Source organism: Amblyraja radiata, chromosome 27 (genome assembly GCF_010909765.2).
Source record: "Amblyraja radiata isolate CabotCenter1 chromosome 27, sAmbRad1.1.pri, whole genome shotgun sequence".
Taxonomy (NCBI): Eukaryota; Metazoa; Chordata; class Chondrichthyes; order Rajiformes; family Rajidae; genus Amblyraja; species Amblyraja radiata.
The window spans coordinates 12477408-12495595 of NC_045982.1; the positions used below are offsets into that span (position 1 = coordinate 12477408).

Genomic DNA, 18188 nt, shown 5'->3' on the forward strand with positions numbered 1-18188 from the left:
TGTGTCCATCTTCGGTTTGAACCAGCATCTGCCGTTCCTTCCTTCACATTAACGTAAAACGGTCGGTGGTGCCCCCTCTCACTGACCCCCTTCCGATTCCCACTGCTCTCAGACTCTTCATACATGTTGTTGCCCAGACTCATTACCACAGCCACTTGTCCTTCCTTGCCACTTATCCTTACTGCCACCTTGTCCTTCAGAACTTCTAGCTATATTCCAAGGCCTCCCAGTTCAGTTGCAGCCAGGATTCAAGTTTCTTTATGCTCTGGATTAATCCAAAATCAAGTCTTGGTCGACATGGACAAAATGAGCCGACTAATCTACTTCTGTGTTGTGTGTTTATATTGTTCAGTCAAAATATCAAATGGCTGGATGCATCACCAGGTGAGATCTGCATTGAAATAGCACCTTAGCCTTCCTAAAACACTCCAAAGCGAGTCAAAGGTAATGTTATATATTTAAAGCTAAAGGAATTTCTCCAGAGATGCTGCCTTTGCCTTTTCTCCAGGGATGTTGCACGACCCGCTGAGTTACTCCAGCATTTTGTGTCTATCTTCGGTATAAACCAGCATCTGCAGTTCCTTCCTAGACACGTTGAGGAGTGTGGCCATCTCTTTAACATGTCTGTGGTTTAAATTACATTTGAATGCTGGCACCTTCAACAACACAGCATTCCCTCAGCACACACACACATGGGTTAAGTATTCAACTCACAAAATGGGAAATAAACCCACAACCTTCAGAGCAAAGTAGTGAGAATGTTTCTGGAGCTGCAATCTACCAAATAGTTACGAGTAATACAAGGTTGAGTCCAGGGCAGAGCTGCTAGTCTTTGCCAAGGAAATGATCTCAAACAGGATACCTAATGCACGGACGGTGTCAAGAGGCTGGAGGTCCAGAGAGAACGTTTCCGTGGCAATTCTCATCATTGTTTAACAACACATTGAAAACTCAGTCTGAAGAAGGATCCTGATGCAAAACGTCATCTATCCATGTTCATTATTTCACTGTTCTGCTGAGTTCTGAAGAAGGGTTTCGGCCCGAAATGTTGCCTATTTCCTTCGCTCCATAGATGCTGCTGCACCCGCTGAGTTTCTCCAGCACTTTTGTCTACCTCCAAAAAATTCATTGTTTGTATCACTTGCTATCACCTTCCCCACAGCCTACAATGAACCATTGTGGGCTCCACCTTTCCTTGGTGACTTTGATTTGTTCTTTTGCATATCTTTCATTCATTTGTTCTATGTGCCTTTACGTTTCCCTCTCTCCTGCCTCACAGTCTGAAGAAGGGTCTCGACCAGAAACATCACCTATTCCTTTTCTCCAGTGATGCTGCCGGCCCCCCTAAGTTACTCCAGCTTTTTGCGTCACTCTCCAGAGATTCTGCCCAGTTACTCCAGCATTTTGTGTCTTTCTGAAAATGCAATTACGTACAAGGGCGAGAGCTTGGTTTTACAGCACAGAAACCAGCCCTTGGGACAACCAATTCTGTGCCCATTGCCACCAAGCCCAGATTAATTCCATCTTACTCTCCGCGCATTCCCATTAACTTAGCCCCACCCACTCGTCCACAGGCCGGGGCAATTGACAGCGGCCAATTCACCTGCCAACGCGCACATTTCTAAGTTGTGGGAGGAACATGGAGAATGCAGGGAATTTGCAAACTCCACACAAACAAGAGCGAAGGTCAGGGCTGAACTTGGCTTGTTGGACGTGGGGGGCAGCAGCTCCACAGCCTGAGCCGCTGCCAAGTTGCGAGAAGAAAGAAACCATTCAACTGAAACAAAACACTATTCTCACGGCCTTTTTAAATGCGGAATGCCAAACAATGGGGGAAAACATGGTCTTAGATAGCAGGACCTAGTAGTGGATAGGACAGAACAACCAGGGGACAGCTCCACAGTTCGGAAGATCAGAACTGCATCTGCTTTTATAAGATTCTACTTGGATTCAAAAAATGCTCAAAGTTATGACATAGTGCATAGAACAGTAAAGCACAACAATAGGCCCTTCGGCCCACAATGTCTGTGCCAAACATGGTGCCAAAACCAACACCTGCACAGAACCCATATCCATAGGCCTCTCCAAAAGTCTTTTAAATGCCACTAATGTACCTGCTTCAAGCAGCACGTTCAAGGCACTCACCACCCTCTGTGTAAGAAACTTGCCCCGTACATCTTCTTTAAACGTTGCCCCACTCATCTTAAAGTTGCACCTTCTCATATTTATTTTTTCCTTCTTGGGAAAGAGGTTCCGACTGTTTATCCCATCTGTGCCTCTCATAATTTTATACACTTCTATCAGGGCTTCCTGCAACGTCCCGTGTTCCAGAGAAAACAATCCAAGTCTGTCCAACCTCCCCCTGTAGCTAATCCCCCCTAATGTGGCCATCGTTGTGGGGGGATTTTCCAAAGCCTCCACGCCCTTCCTGTATTGGAACGACCAGAACCACACACAATACCTCAAATGTGGCCTGACCAAAGTCTGATAAAATTGCAACATGACTTCATTTATGTTTCTGGTTTGCCAGTTCAATCACCGCCCAAGCACGCTGACCTACAAGCCGAACTTGTATCTGGCCACCTCCTTGCTAGAAAGTAATGGCGATGCAATGTTGAGCAATCAGCACCAAACTGCAGCTTAATCCAATTCCACAACCATTACCAAATGCTGCCGCAATCACTGACTCACTCACTGAAATGTACTGTATTCAGAACATTTACAGCAGGGGTCGGCAACCTTGTTCTGCCTAGGGGCCAGGACGCATGTCCGTGAGCGGATGGCGGGCCACATCTACCACGTGTTCACACAGATCCTGCTCCCATCCCACCCCGGATGGCAGGCATCAAATCACGTGTTCACATGGATCCCACCCCTTCGTGGACGTTGGCCCCTAGTTACGGGCGCTCACAAACATTGCCTTGGCTCTGTCCTGAAGGCGGTGGCTCCAATACTGTCATTCACTCGTCCCCGGCCTATTGACCACCCCGATCCCCACAGTGAAGCCCAGACACAGAAGGTGCGCGGCCGTGCCGGTGACTTTGCGCGGGATCGGTACAGCCAGAGCTCGGTGCCGCTCGGGCCTGCTCTGCAATTGCGGCCGCCAGCGCAGGCCTCCTTGCGTCACCACGCCTCGGGTCCGGGAGGTACCGGAGATGAAGGAAGTCTGTGGGCCGGATGATTTTGGGTTACGGGCCACATTCGTGCTGGGGCTGAAGGCTACCGACCCCTGATTTACACAATCATTCAGAGATTCTACATGTCAGTTGGTATGGTCACACATTATGATTGGGGGAATATAATACTTCAAGGAAGGTGTGTTGACGTTAGCCAATTTGCCCTGGGTGCCAAGATGGCCAACACTTTGCACTAATATATTAAGATAATTGGCATCAACTGCTAAAGTGTCGCATCATTAGCTTCCTCCAGAATTCCAAGACAAAACTGTGTCACAATAACACCCCAGTCGCATTAAGCCAAACTTCAAATCTGAAATTAAAATTGCCAAGTATAAACAAACGCTTTGTTTAAAAACGTACAGAATAAAAGCTTTTAATACCTAATCGCCCATCACATGGTTCTATAAATCTTTCAGCGTGACTGAAATAATCTCCTTGAAGGGATACTGCAGGCCCGAATCCTGGTACATACAGAACTGGAAGGAAAGATTTTTATTCTCGGTAATGAATAAGACAGGACATGACAGAAAAATACTGCAGCTTTATCGGACTTTAGTTAGGCCAGGCCGCGTTTAGAGTATTGTGTGCAGTTCTGGTCGCCCCATTACACGAGGGAGCTGAAGGCTTTGGAGAGGGTGCGGAGGAGATTCACCAGAATGCAGTCTGGACTAGAGGGTATTCGCTATAAAAGGTGGTTGGGCATTTTTTTCTCGGGAGCACTGAAGGCTGAAGGGCATCATAATAGAATCACATAAAATTATGAAAGACATAGATAGGATAGATAGTCAGAAATCCCCCTCCCCAAGGTGAAAATGTCAACGATTAGAGGGCATTTAAGGTGAGATGGGCAATGTTTAAAGAGATGTATGGAGCATGTTTTTATGGGAAAAAAACCTTGCATCTTATCCAACAGGTTACTGAGTGATAAAGTTCCAATGGAGTAAATTTAAACAGAAAGAGTGTGTTTTGATGCAAGTATCATGCACTGAGGCCGGATGCAACCATCACCCAACCTCCATTTACAGACGTCCAGCATAACTCTTTTGAGTTATTTTTAAATTGTACATCTCCTGCACATGAATACTAAAATAAAAAGTTATTCTGCCTCACGTCATTCCCTCCCCAAATAAACTAGAGTCAAACTTACTGACACTGTTTACTACAGTCAATACAACTATACGTATAGGAAGGAACTGCAGATGTTGGTATACACCGAAGATAGACACAAAACGCTGGAGTAACTCAACGAGTCAGGCAGCATCTCTGGAGAGAAGGAAAGGGTGACAGAGGGTCTCGAGCCAAAACGTCACCCATTGTTTCTCTTCACAGACGCTGCCTGTCCCGCTGAGTTACTCCAGCATTTTGTGTCTATCTTCAGTACAAGTTTACTTTGAACTTGAAAGCTGTGAATTTAATGCTCATTCTAGATCCCGGGTGCATGATCCAGTGCGCATTGACGGAGTACTGCACTGGTGGAGTTAACTTCCATGTAAGGTGCTCCTTTAGCTGTTCATAACAATTAACCCTGGCTTTTTACACATTTCACGCAAGTTTAATTCTCACAATCAGCACCTCGGTACATTCTTAACGGAGTAATCAGCAGCTGCAGGAATTTACAACGTACTTTCTGTACATACTTATTGGATTATGAATTGAAGGATGTCCTGAGGCACAAGACCTTGTAGTTGTGCCTGTTTATTTTAAATATACAGAATGTTTTAGAAAAAAAAACGTGTTATCATTAGCAATGCAGGAAACAAACACTACTAGTTTTTCATCTTGTAACTAAAGTTCACAAGAACATATACTGTAAACCAATTCACAAAAGTGCAGAACAAATATTGTACATGGATAGGATATGTTTCGATGGATGTGGGCACCTCAGCAAGGACTCGTGGGGGCCACAGGGCTTGTTTCTACGCTGTACAACTCTTAATTGAGTCAGACAACAAGCTGGAAACTACCTTTCTCCACTGGACAATACTCCAAAAATCCTGAAAACAGTTCTGAACAGAGCATACTTGACGAATCTCTAAAGCCACAGGCTTACTGATCCACTCTCAGCTTCATTTAAAAATCTCATTAGCAGCAGCCTTGGGCGTCATTAGTTCAGATATTTTAGGAATGGCTATAAAGGCTTATGTATTGCTGTGGGCAGCTGAGTCAATCGGACTAATTGGTTGGAACAGATAGCTGGCAGGCCATCACTTCTTGACACAGAAAATACGATGGCCCAGTATTGAGAATAAGATACACACAAGAGGCTGGAGTAACTCAGCGGGTCAGGCAGCATCTCTGCGGAAAGGGAATGGGTGACATTTTGGGTCGAGACCCTTCTTCAGACTAAGAGGCAGGGGAGCACAAAACGAGAGGCATATTAGGTACAGGAAACAAATTAATGAAAGATATGCAGGAAGCAACGATGATCAAGTTTAGGTGGAGCCCACAATGGTCCATTGCTGGCTGTGGGGAAGGTGATAATGAGTAATACAAACAGTGAATCTCAGCAGGTTAGCAGTGAAACTAGTGTGACAACTAGGGTGGGGGGAGGAATGGAGAGAGAGGGAGTGCAAGGGTACTTAAAGTTAGAGAAACATACTGCTGGGTTGTAAGGTGCCCAATATAAAAACCCCAATGCCTTACGATTATGCCTCTACCAAACAGACAACAAATTCTGCCATTGACACATGCCCAAGTGTGGAAGCTGAGAAGTTTGTGTCAGTCACGTTATGTTCTTCTGCACAATGCCAGACTTAGCACAAGCAACCAATACAAATGCCACCCTTTATTCTTCTTCTTCTTCTATGGATTATTCCTGTAGTAAATCGGCAAAATGAAAATCCGATGCATGGTTTATAGTGTAAAAGTGCAGATGTAATTACAGCCAAAAATATAATTCTCTGCCCCATAAAATGCAAATGTGGAGAGTGCAACACAATGAATTCCACATTCAAAGCACAATAGTTTTTTTCCTCATTTGGTTACGTTATTATATCAGTTACTATTTTAACCACACCCTAATCATTATTTCAATCCCTGAAGGAATAATGTTCGCAACTGAAGAAACACGAAAATGCCAAGATTTATGTAGTGGGCGGGGGGGGGACACTTTCCCCTTTTTGGATGTGATGTTCCTCCGACTCTGTACACGGGCGATCAGCGATACCCAGGTACAGTAATTAAAAATGAATATGTTAATCATAATTCACATTTTATTTGTGTTGGTTCACTTACTGTGGGGAAACCTTCAGCCTAATTGCCAGTTTGCTGTTCCTGGGGAACCTCCAATCCCCTCTCTACAGAGCGGGAGGGGGCAGAATGGATGGGGCAGATGGGAGGGGGACATGGGAAAGGGGTGATGGGGGGGGATGTGAGGGGGCAGATGTATGGGGCGATGGGGGTAGGGAGGGTTGGTGATTTCCGCCTCACCATTTTTTGTACAAAAACATAATCCCTTCCTTGCTGGCCACACAAGCCAGAGCAAAGTAAACCACAACAACAGCTTCTCATCCGAAATACTTCAGAGGGTATAATACTGACATTATTACAGCATACTTCAACATAGATGTCTACAGCTTGGATACCAGTTGAGCTAGCTGCCCGCCAGCACATTACAAAGTGAATGGCAGACGGAAACTTTACAGGGTGACAAAAGAGACTACAGGTGGAATCTGGAGCAAAATAAAACAAAGTGCTGGAGGAACTCGACAGGTCAGGCAGCATCTGGGGAGGGAAATGGACAGAGGACGTTTCGGGCCGGGACCATTCTTCACACTGAAAGAGATCCGTCCATTTCCCTCAACAGAAAGAAGGGTCTCGACTCGAAAAGCCACCTGTTCCTTCTCTCCAGAGATGCTGCCTGGCCCGCTGAGTTACTCCAGCATTTAGTGTCTATCTCACGGTCTGAAGTTCCTTCCTACACAAGCAACTTTACCCGCATGGGCTCCAAGAACTGCAATGAACGTGAACATCAATAGCTGGGCATGTGGCTATACTAGGTTGGAGGCAGGCGAGGACATAACTGGGATTCCTCCCTCGGCCCCGGCCCACAACACTCGCTGCCTGCCTGGTGGGTGAGCGCTTTAGCCGGGGGGGAGGAGCCGGGCAGCCTCGGGGAGGCGCCTTCAAAAAATGTTTTTGGATTTCTAGTTTTTTTTTTTAAAAAGGCAATAACCATGAGATGTCGGTGTGAGTCGGGCCGGGTTGGTAGCCGCAGCGTTACAGAGCAATCGCGGGTCAAGGTACGAGCGGCGGAGCTGTCAGTTTCCTGGTCTGTTACTCACACGCTGGGAAACAACCGCGGGACCCGCTGGAGGTTCCTCCCGCTGCAAGTGCGCCCCCACCCACTCACTCACTCACTCACTCACGCCTTCAAACTGCTGGAAAGTTTCGCCACAGAACAGGTTGCGTGCGAGGGAAGGAGGGAGGGAGGGAGAGGGGAAGGGGGAGAGTGAGGGAGAAAGAGAGAGGGAGGGAGAAAGAGAGAGGGAGGGAGAGAGACAGAGGGAGGGAGACAGAGGGGGAGAGAGGGAGAAAGAGAGAGGGGGAGAGGGATGGAGAGAGGGGGGAGGGAGGGGGAGTGAGGGAGAGAAAGAGTGAGTGAGGAAAAGATTGAAAGAGAAATTGCCAGCGCTCTCCAACAAAGATCGCACGCCACGGCGTCCTGTTCCCGGTAACGCGGCCTCCCTGACCCGCACCCAGTCCCCCACACACACAAAACCAGTCCCCCACACACACAAAACCAGTCCCGTCCCCAACTCTCCACCCCACACCACACCCCGTCCCCTCCACACGACCCCACTACCCCGCCTCGTCCTTGTAAATAAACCTACTTTTGTGTTTACCGCTCCCCCAGCTTTGTTTCGCGATGCTGGGACTCCTAATGATCGCCCGTCCGGCTGATTTTAAAGCATCCATATTATTACTAACAGCCTCCTCCTCCTCCTCCTGAAACACAATGAAGCCGAGCAGGAGGTTTGTGCAGAGGGCGCTCCGAGCCGGCCGCGCCTTGTCTTCTCTCTGCCCTCCTCTCGTAAACTTTCTCAGCCCTCGGCACAGTTCAGGGGAGGTGACATATATGTAAAGTACTTGACGCCGCCCGCCCCTCACTTCACGTCTACACATTGCCAGTAAAGACCAAAGGCTCCTGCTCTAGTATCTTTGGTAAAAACCCGATCTGCTTGACGGGGCGGATATTCAAAACCCGTGTGCGTGTGTCATCCCTAGAGTTGGATGACTTGTGCGCTGGTGGAGTTTCCAGGGATTTAATCTGGCTGCTCTCTTATAGGAAGGAGATGAGGAGACATTTCTTTAATCAGAAGTTATTGAATCTGTGGGATTCTTTACCACAGAAGGCTGTGGAGGCCAAGTCAGTGGATATTTGTGAGACAGAGATAGATTCTTGAATAGTACAGGTGTCTGAGGTTATGGGGCGAAGGCAGGAGAATGCGGTTAGGAGGGAGGAATGTACACAAAAATGCTGGAGAAACTCAGCGGGTGCAGCAGCATCTAGGGAGCGAAGGAAATAGGCAACGTTTCGAGCCGAACCCCTTCTTCAGACAGGGAGGAATGATTGAATGGCGGAGTAGACTTGATGGGTCGAATGGCCTAATTCTACTCCTATCACTTATGACCTTTGCAAGCAATGTGCAATGACAGGGACAACAGGTCTCACGAATTTGATTGTCTTTTTTTTTAAATGATCACCATGATGGGAGCAGGGCAACCGATTTTGTCCATATCGTTATGAGCAAGATCTTTGACAAGGTGCCTCTCGGTGCACTGGTGGGGATAGTTCAGGGTGAAGAAAGGCACAGAGTGTTGGAGTTACTCAGCGGTTCAGGCACCATCTCTGGAGAACTGAAGAAATCGGAATTATGAGATCTGAAGAAGGGCCCGACCCGAAACATCACCTGTCCATGTTCTCCAGAGATGCTGCCTGACCCGCTGAGTTACTCCAGCATTTTGTGTATTTCTTTGGTATAAATCAGCATTTCTTGTTATGTCATATTTAGGTGAGAAAGTCAATTGGATACATAATTGGTGAATTATGAATGGATACATAATTGGTCTGAAGAAGGGTTTTGGCCCGAAACATTGCCTATCTACTTTGCTCCATAGATGCTGCTGCACCCACTGAGTTTCTCCAGCTTTTTTGTGTACCTTACATAATTGGTGAGTCTGTAACGTTGCCTATCTATGTTCTCCAGAGATGCTGCCTGACCCACTGTGTTACTGTGATACTTTGTGTCTTTATTTTGTATGGATTCAACATTGACCTGGTGTAGGAGGCAGATGGTAATGATTTTCCATAATGGAGGCCTGTGGCCAGTGGTGAGCCAGAACAAGTAGCACTTGGTCGACTTTTATTTGTCATTTATTAATAATTTGGATGAGAATGTTGAAGGCATGTTTAGTAAATATGCAGATGACGTTAAAATGGGCAGTATTGTGGACCACGGTGTATGGGGAAACAAAGACCGGCAGGCGCTGGTTTATACCAAAGATAGACACAAAGGACTGGAGTAAATCAACAGGTCAGACAGCATCTCTGGAGAAAAAGGATGGGTGACGTTTCAGGTCGGGTCTGATGAAGTGTCCCGACCCAGATGTCACAAACCCTTTTTCTCAAGAGATGCTGCCTAACCTACTGAGTTACTCCAGCACTTTGTGTCTATCCTTGTGGTATTGTGGACAGTGTTGTCTCGAGTTCCAAAGGGGAATAGAATAACTGGGAAAGAGGACAAGGGTACTGGGGAAGGAGGTTAACTGACACAAGTGAAAAGCCATGCATTTGGGAAGATAAACCAGAGCAGGACATATACGCAGTGAACGGCAGGGCTCTGGGGAGTGTTGTACAACAGAGAGACATGGGTTACAAGTACATAGTTCTCTAAAAGTGGCAAGACAGATGGACAGGCTGGTGAGAAAAGCATATGGAATGCTTGCCTCATTGGCCGCCTTTGAGTATAAGAGTTGGGATGTCATGTTACAGTTGTACAAAAAGTTGGTTAGGCCACACTGGAGTATTGTGTTGTGGTTGCCACACTCCAGAACATTTGTGATTAAGAAAGAAAGGGTGCAGAAAAGATTCCCAAGAATGTTGTCTGAATTGAAGGGCTTGAGCTTAGTTTAGAGATACAGCGCGGGAACAGGCCCTTCAGCCCACTGAGACTAGCAATCCCCGCACATTTACACTATCCTACCCACACTAGGGACAGTTTACATTGACACCAAGCCAACGAACCTTGATACCAGTGCGTCTTTGGAGTGTGGGGGGGGGGGGGGGATAAGTGAAGATCTTGGAGAAAACCCACGCGGTCGTGGAGAGAACGTACAAACTCTGTACAGACAGCAGCCATAGTCGGGATTGAATCCGGGTCTCCGGCGCTGCAGGCGATGGACGGCAGCAACTCTACCGCTGCACCACCATGCCGCCCGTGAGTTAGAGGGAGAGATTAGATGGGCCGAGTCATTTTTCTATGGAGCTGAAGGATGCTTGAAAGTTATAGCCAGCGTATGTTCCCATACAAATAGCTGGTAAAGGAGATGGTGGGGGAAGCAGCAGAAACAACACTTAAGAGGCATCTGGACAGGTACCTGAATGAACAAGGCAAGAGAGATATGGGATTAATGCAGGTACGTGGGGTTAGTATGGATAGGCATGATGGTAGGCATAGACATGGTGGGCTGAAGGGCCTGCTTCTATGCTTTTCTGTTCAGTTCAGTTCGTTGTCACGTGTGTTGAGGTATAGTGAGAATTTTTTTGTCACGTGCTAACCAGTCAGCAGAAAGACAATACATGATTACAATCGAGCCATTTGCAGTGTGTTTAGTGCAAGGTAAAGCCAGTAAAGTCCGATCAAAGATAGACCAAGGGTCAGCAATAAGGTACATAGTAGTTCAGGACTGCTCTACTGTGCAATGACCACAGCAGACATATATTGTGGGGGTTACATGAATGCACTATTGGGCAGGATAACATAGAAACATAGAAAATAGGTGCAGGAGTAGGCCATTCAGCCCTTCGAGCCAGCATTGCCATTCAATATGATCATGGCTAATCATCCAAAATCAGTACCCGGTTCCTGATTTCTCCCCATATCCCTTGATTCCGTTAGCCCCGAGAGTTATATCTAACTCTCTCTTGATAACATCCAGTGAATTGGCCTCCACAATGAGAACCAACACTGCCCCCGACATACGCAAACACAATGTTTCCTTTTGTTCACAATCTTACAGTAGCTGTTTATAGTCAATAACATTTTTTGTAAAAGTATAATACTGTTGTATTATTTGAAATGTGGCAGTCAGATTATGGAGAGCAAACTCCCACAAACAGTGGGACACACTGCTTTTGCAAAATAACACCATAGGATCTTTTCCTTCACCCGAGAAGCAAACACTGTGAGTGCGTTAATCTCAACTAGAAGAAATGTACTTGTATGTTTTTAGTGATTGGTTACATAGGTATTAAATTTGCTGTTGTTGCATCAATTTCTTTGAGAAACAATTCTGCACCAATTCAGATCAATCCTGCAACCATTTAGTTTAGTTTAGAGATACAGCGTGGAAACAGGCCCTTTGGCCCATGGAGTCCGCACCGACCAGTGATCCCCTCATGCTAATACTATCTCACACGCGGGACAATTTACAAATTTACCAGGTGGGATTGTTAGACCTGGAGTTTTAAAGTTGTCCACTGTCTTTGGTCTTCTTGATTTCTATTTCCTGAGATTTGGTTCGGAGATACAGCATGGGAACAGGCCCTTCAGCCCACCAAGTCCATGCCAACCATTGATCATCCGTTCACACCAGTTCTGTGTCATTCCACTCCCTACACACTAGGAGGAATTTACAAAGCCAATTAACCTACAACCTTTGCAATGTGGGAGGAAACTGGAGCATTCGGAGGAATCCTATGCAGTCACAGGGAGAACATGCAAACTCCACACCGACAGTACCCGAGGTCAAGATAAACCCACGTCTCTGGCACTGTAAGGTAGCAGCTCTTATTCTGACGATTCATTTGTGCTAAATCAATGGTGGCACTGTATGAACAATATGACCAAACTGCTCTGAACTATTTACTTACCCCACTCCCTTGCACCTTTGAAATCTTCAGTCTATCCCAAAAAGATCAGAGGCATTGCAAATAGTTCACATTGTTACACACTGTTCCACCAGTCTATACCAGCATAAACATTTGGAAATAGTTTTAAAAGTGTTTCTATTTAAGCTACACTGTTATCAATATGTTTCTTTGACCACTTCAGATGAAATGTGATACACTTGACAGTTATACTCAGGCAAAATACTAGCAATCCTTTTGCCAGTGCTATTTTAAGGTCAATTTTATATTAGTTCATTTCAGAGGTACCGCAATGAAACAGGCGCTTTGGCCCACCGAGTCCACGCCGACCACCGATCACCCATATATTATTATCCCATTTTCACATCCTATTCACTAAGGACAATTTACAGAGGCCACAAACCTACAAACCGACGTCTTTGGGATGTGTGAGGAAACCGGAGCACCCGGAGAAAACCCACGCGATCACAGGGAGAACGTGCAAACTCCATACAGACAGCACACAAGGTCAGGAGCAAATCCGGGTCACTGGTGCTGTGAGGCAGCAGGTCTACTTTTTAAAGATTTATCTGAGCTTTTGGGAGATCTAGTGGCACAGTGACGCAGTGGTAGAGTTGCTGCCTTACAGCGTCAGAGAACCAGGTTCGATCCTGACTACGGGCGCTGTCTGTACGGAGTTTATATATGTTCTGCCGGTAACCGCGTGGGTTTTCTCCGGGACCTCTGGTTTCTTTCCACATTCCAAAGATATGAAGATTAATTGGCTTTGATAAAATTATAAATTGTCTCATGTGGGTAGGATAGGATATACGGGGCTCACTGGTCAGCACGGATTCAGCGGGCCGAAGGGCCTTTTTCTGTGCTGCTTCTCTAAACTAAAATAAATCTAGTGCATTGTGTTTGGTTCCACATTTATAATCGTTTCCACACAAAACTGGTAAAAATTAGTTAAAAATGTAACACACACAATTTAAGGAAATGGCTGGTGTTGGAAGCAATGATATAATCTGTTTTGATTTATGGCATGACAAATATGATTATGATATTATGATAACATTACAAATGGAGCCTCTTCATAAACATTTACAACAAACGCACATGATTTCCCAACTACAATATGCGCCTTGACATTATCTTCAAAGGTTTCAACGGTCTTTTATTGTCACATGTACCAATTAACGTACAGTGATTTGCAAATCACCATACAGCCATTACGAAAAAAGCAACAAGATACACAATTACATAAAAGTTAACATAAACATCCACCACAGCAGATTCCCCACATTCCTCACTGTGATGGAAGGCAAAAATGTCCCATCCTTCCTCTTTATTTTCTTCTTCGTCTGTCGGGGCGATCAAAGCTCCCGCCGCCGGCAGTCAAAGCCCCTGCGTCGAGGCGATCGAAACTCACGCCTCGGGGCGGTCGAACCTTCCACCTCGGGGTGGTCAAAGCTCCTGTGGCTTGAAGTTCCTGAAGTCGGTCTCTGACTAGAGACCGTGAGCTCCGTGATGTTAAGTCCACAAGCACCCACGGTTGGAGCTTCAAGATCGATCCCTGGCAAAGAGATCGTGGGCTCCGCGATGTTAAAGTCCCGTAGGCTCCCCGCGGTGGAGCTCTCAAAAGTCGGTCTCCAGCAAAGGCCGCCAACTCCTCGATGTTAGGCCGCAGTACAGATGGAGATACGATATGGGGGGGGAAACATTGCATCTCCGTCAACGTAAGAGATTAGAAATGTTTCTCCCAACCACCTACCCCCCCCCCCCCCCCACATATAAAACAAGTAAAGAACACTAAAAACATACATTTAAAACATACTATTAAAACACAAAGAAGGAAGGGACAGACAGACCGTTGGCAAGGCAGCCATTGCTGGTGCCACCAATTAGTTCACACTGAAACTATCTTCTTTGGTTCAAATGTGTTTGACAAACTGCAGAACATCAACTGCAGAACATGATGCCTTGCCAACATCAACTTTGTTAGTCTTTCCAACAATGCTGCCCGACCCGCTTTGTGTTTCCAGCCATTTTGATTTAATTTCAGATTTACATAATCTGCAGTTTTTTTTATTTCACCAAATTAAAATTGGCTTCTGCTGATCATATAATATGTGTCTGAAGAAAGGTTCCGACCCGAAATGCCACCTATTCCTTTTCTCTGGAGATGGTGCCTGATTGGCTGAGTTACTCCAGCATTTTGCATCCATCCAAGAATCACATTGTGGGTTTCATTTGATATTGAGACCAATAATTTTAATATGAAATAGCTCCCTGGTTTCATATTGTAAAAGGACTAAAATAGCAATACTGGCTTTTGAATGCTGGTGTACCAAGTGTAATCAAAAGTTAACCCCCAGGCAATCGGCACATTTCCTACATGGCCAAAAATCCATTGCCGTGTTGTTCATCAAAATCAGAGGCCTCTGGGCAGAGAATCACCACAGACAGCCAAGTCCTTGGGTATTTTTAAGGCGGAGATTGCCAGATTCCTGATTAGTGTGGGTGTCAAGGGTTATGGGAGAAGGCAGAAGAACAGGGTTGAGAGCAAAAGATAGATCAACCGTGATTGAACGGCAGAGTAGACTCAATGGGTCGAATGGCCTAATTCTGCTCCTATGACTTATGAAGAATCCCGAAGATTTACAAGCAGCTGAGGAAAGACATTTCTCCTGCACACAAGTATAAGAACACTTTTAAGAACTGCATATGCTTTATGGCATGACTTCATGAAATAAGCATCACTACTGAATTGAGGATTACTGCCTTCAATAAAGGATAGAAACAAAGAACTGCAGATGCTGGCTTACAGAAAAAGACACCAAGTGCTGGAGTAACTCAGCAGGTAAGGCAGCACCTCTGGAGAACATAATGGGTGACATTTCATGTCTTGACCCAAAATGTCACCTCTCCATGTTCTCCAGAGATACTGTCTGACCTGCTGAGTTACTCCAGCACTTTGTACCCGTTTTACAACAAAGGATGTTCTATTCGAAGCTTTACTGCCATCTAAACATCCATGCTTGCAGCAACGTACAGTCACAATATTTTTCTCAATCTTGCATGGCTAATCCCTTGACACGGAGAGTTGCCACTGGATATATACGTACTTTGTTTATACTTAGTTATGGTGGCTTAATTGGAGCTCATTAATTCTGCAAAATAGTTTTTTTATCCCCCAATCATTGTCAGTTCCAGAAACACAGGCACGTGGAGAAAATGTCAGTTAGAGTTGCCATAGCAGAAATGCTGAAATAGAAGTAATTATGGTTTCGCAATAAACATTGCGCTTGCCAAGAAGGCCCACTTATGTGATAATAACGAGTAAAATGTATACATGGTAAAGATTGAACGAAGAGCTATGCTGAAACAGCAAGTCTGACAGGTTAGAACCTGTGCGGAGTGATGATGTTTTGTCCTGTTGCAGCGAGTTCGGTCAGCTTCAGAACCCAGAAGGTTTGAAGATTGCAAAGAAAACGTAGCAGATGTGAAGATTGTATGGAACTCTGCTTCTAAGGTTGCATCGTTTGATTTAGCGGGTGGCCTCTGAACCTTTCCTGACCATGGGCTGGTGTTATTCTGAGTTGTTGAGCATTTGCCAACTGCCCTCTATTCACACAGTCTAGCAGTGCCTTTGCAGTATTGGCCGCACACCAGCGGTTCCAGAGCAAAGCTATCCTGTTTGCTTTAGCATATTGTGATCCAGCTCACCAAGAACAGATTAAAGGTCGATGCCACGTACAAAATGTGAACGCGAGTCTTACCTTTAACTTGTCTCTCGAGGATAGGAGAGGGGTGATGATGGATCCTGCACCACCCCACTCTGGATTCGAGAGGTACAGGCAAAGAGTCCCAACTCGGAACGTCACCAATCCATGTTCTCTGGAGATGCTGCCAGACCGACAGAGTTACAGTACATCAGCACTTTGTGACTTTTTTTGTAAACCAGCATCTGCAGTTCCTTGTTTCTACATTCTGAAAATTGGGAATTTGTTATTGCTTATGCACCAATGATGGAATCCTTGAACAGCAGACAAGTTAGATCAGTTGCTTTTTCTTCTATTTTATACCATTATTTATTAATACAAATGCTAACCTTAGAACATAGAAAAGTACAGCACAGGAACCACAATGTCTGTGCCGAGCTTGCAGTCAAGATAAACCAATCTCCCCTGTCTGCACGTGATCCATATCTCTCCATTCCCTGCATTGTTATGTGCTTATCTAAAAGTCTCTTAAACACCACTATCGTATTTACCTCCAGCACCACCATTGACATTGCAGTCTAGGCACCCACCACACTCAACCCCACACATTCCCTTTAAACGTTGCCCCTCCTACCTTCAAGCTATACCCTTTGATATTTAAGAAACAACATCCTATTCCCTTATGACACAGAAAGAGCCCATTTGGCCCATCAGGTCTATACCAGCTCTCAGAGCAATGCCATTAGTCCCACTTATTTTCCTATAACCCATTCTCTCTCACATGTTTAACAACATTCCCAGTTTTCCTGCCACTAGGGGGAATGTACATCAATTCCCAACTCCCACGTCTTCAGGATGTAGGAGAAAACTTGTGGACTAGAGGGAAACCTACATAGTCACAGAGAGTCGGTGCACACTCCACACATGCACAGCAGCACCAGAGGGCAGAATTAAACCCAGCGTCCCTCTCTGTTTAGTGGGGCAGCACACTAGCGGAAGCTCAGAGGGGATAGAGCCTTTTCTGTTGCTGCTCCGGCACTTTGGAACACCTTGCCGTTGCACATCAGACAGGCCCCCTCACTGTCCATCTTCAAATCCTCCCTAAAAACTCATTTTTATTCTCTGGCTTTCGACACTGGCTGAGACATTGCTCCTGTTCTTAGTGCTTTTAATGTCTTTTAATTTTTAAATAATAATAATAATGGATGGGATTTATATAGCGCCTTTCTAATACTCAAGGCGCTTTACATCGCATTATTCATTCACTCCTCAGTCACACTCGGTGGTGGTAAGCTGCTTCTGTAGCCACAGCTGCCCTGGGGCAGACTGACGGAAGCGTGGCTGCCAATCTGCGCCTACGGCCCCTCCGACCACCACCAATCACTCACACACATTCACACACATGCAAAGGTGGGTGAAGTGTCTTTCCCAAGGACACAACGACAGTATGCACTCCAAGCGGGATTCGAACCGGCTACCTTCCGGTTGCCAGCAGAACACTTAGCCCATTGTGCCATCTGTCGTCCCTGTTTTACTGTTTTTAGTCCTTCGTTTTACGGTTTTTAATGGTTTGTAATGACTTTTTGTCCATGAGTTCTCATGTACAGCACTTTGTGGCAACTGCGGTTGTTTAAAGCGCTTTATAAATAAAGTTTATTATTATTATTACTAGCCACCGCAACATTGCACAAGAGGAAATAGCAATGAAACCGAGTTTCACTGGTGTCAATGTGATGATATGGCGCAAGTAAAGATGTGTAAGAACTCAAACTGATAATTACATTCATAGTCACAAAATGCTGGAGTAACTCAGCGGGTCAGGCAGCATCTCTGGAGAGAAAAAAAAGGATAGAGTAGATACACAGAGTCTCTTGCCCAGAGCAGGTGAATAGAGGACCAGAGGACATAGGTTTAAGGTGAAGAGGGAAAGATTTAATAGGATTTTTTTTTACACAAAGAGTGGTGGGTGTATGGAACGAGCTGCCAGAGGAGGTAGTTGCAGCAGGGACTATCCCAGCATTTAAGAAGCAGTTAGGTACATGGATAGGACAGATTTGGAGGTATATGGACCAAATGCTGGCAGGTGGGATTACTGTAGCTGGGACATATTGGCCGGTGTGGGCAAGTTGATCTGAAGGGCCTGTTCTACGCTGTATCACTCTATGATAGGTGACATTTTGGGCTGAGAAAGGGTACCGACTTGAGAAGTCACCC

The 18188-nt window shown here is 45.6% G+C and overlaps 1 protein-coding gene across 2 annotated transcripts in view; it reads right to left on the reverse strand.

The window, feature by feature from the left end:
- ldlrap1 (low density lipoprotein receptor adaptor protein 1) overlaps positions 1 to 8255 on the reverse strand; it is a 47360-nt gene extending 39105 nt beyond the window's left edge. Inside the window, exon 1 of one of the 2 annotated variants that reach the window (XM_033045153.1) lies at positions 8012 to 8252. In XM_033045153.1, the coding sequence (XP_032901044.1) occupies positions 8012 to 8096 (85 nt within the window). In that variant the 5' untranslated portion in view covers positions 8097 to 8252. Of the gene's footprint in view, positions 1 to 8011 lie in introns of both variants that reach the window. The other variant, XM_033045154.1, reaches the window with a different exon arrangement.
- Positions 8256 to 18188: the final 9933 nt, after the last annotated feature.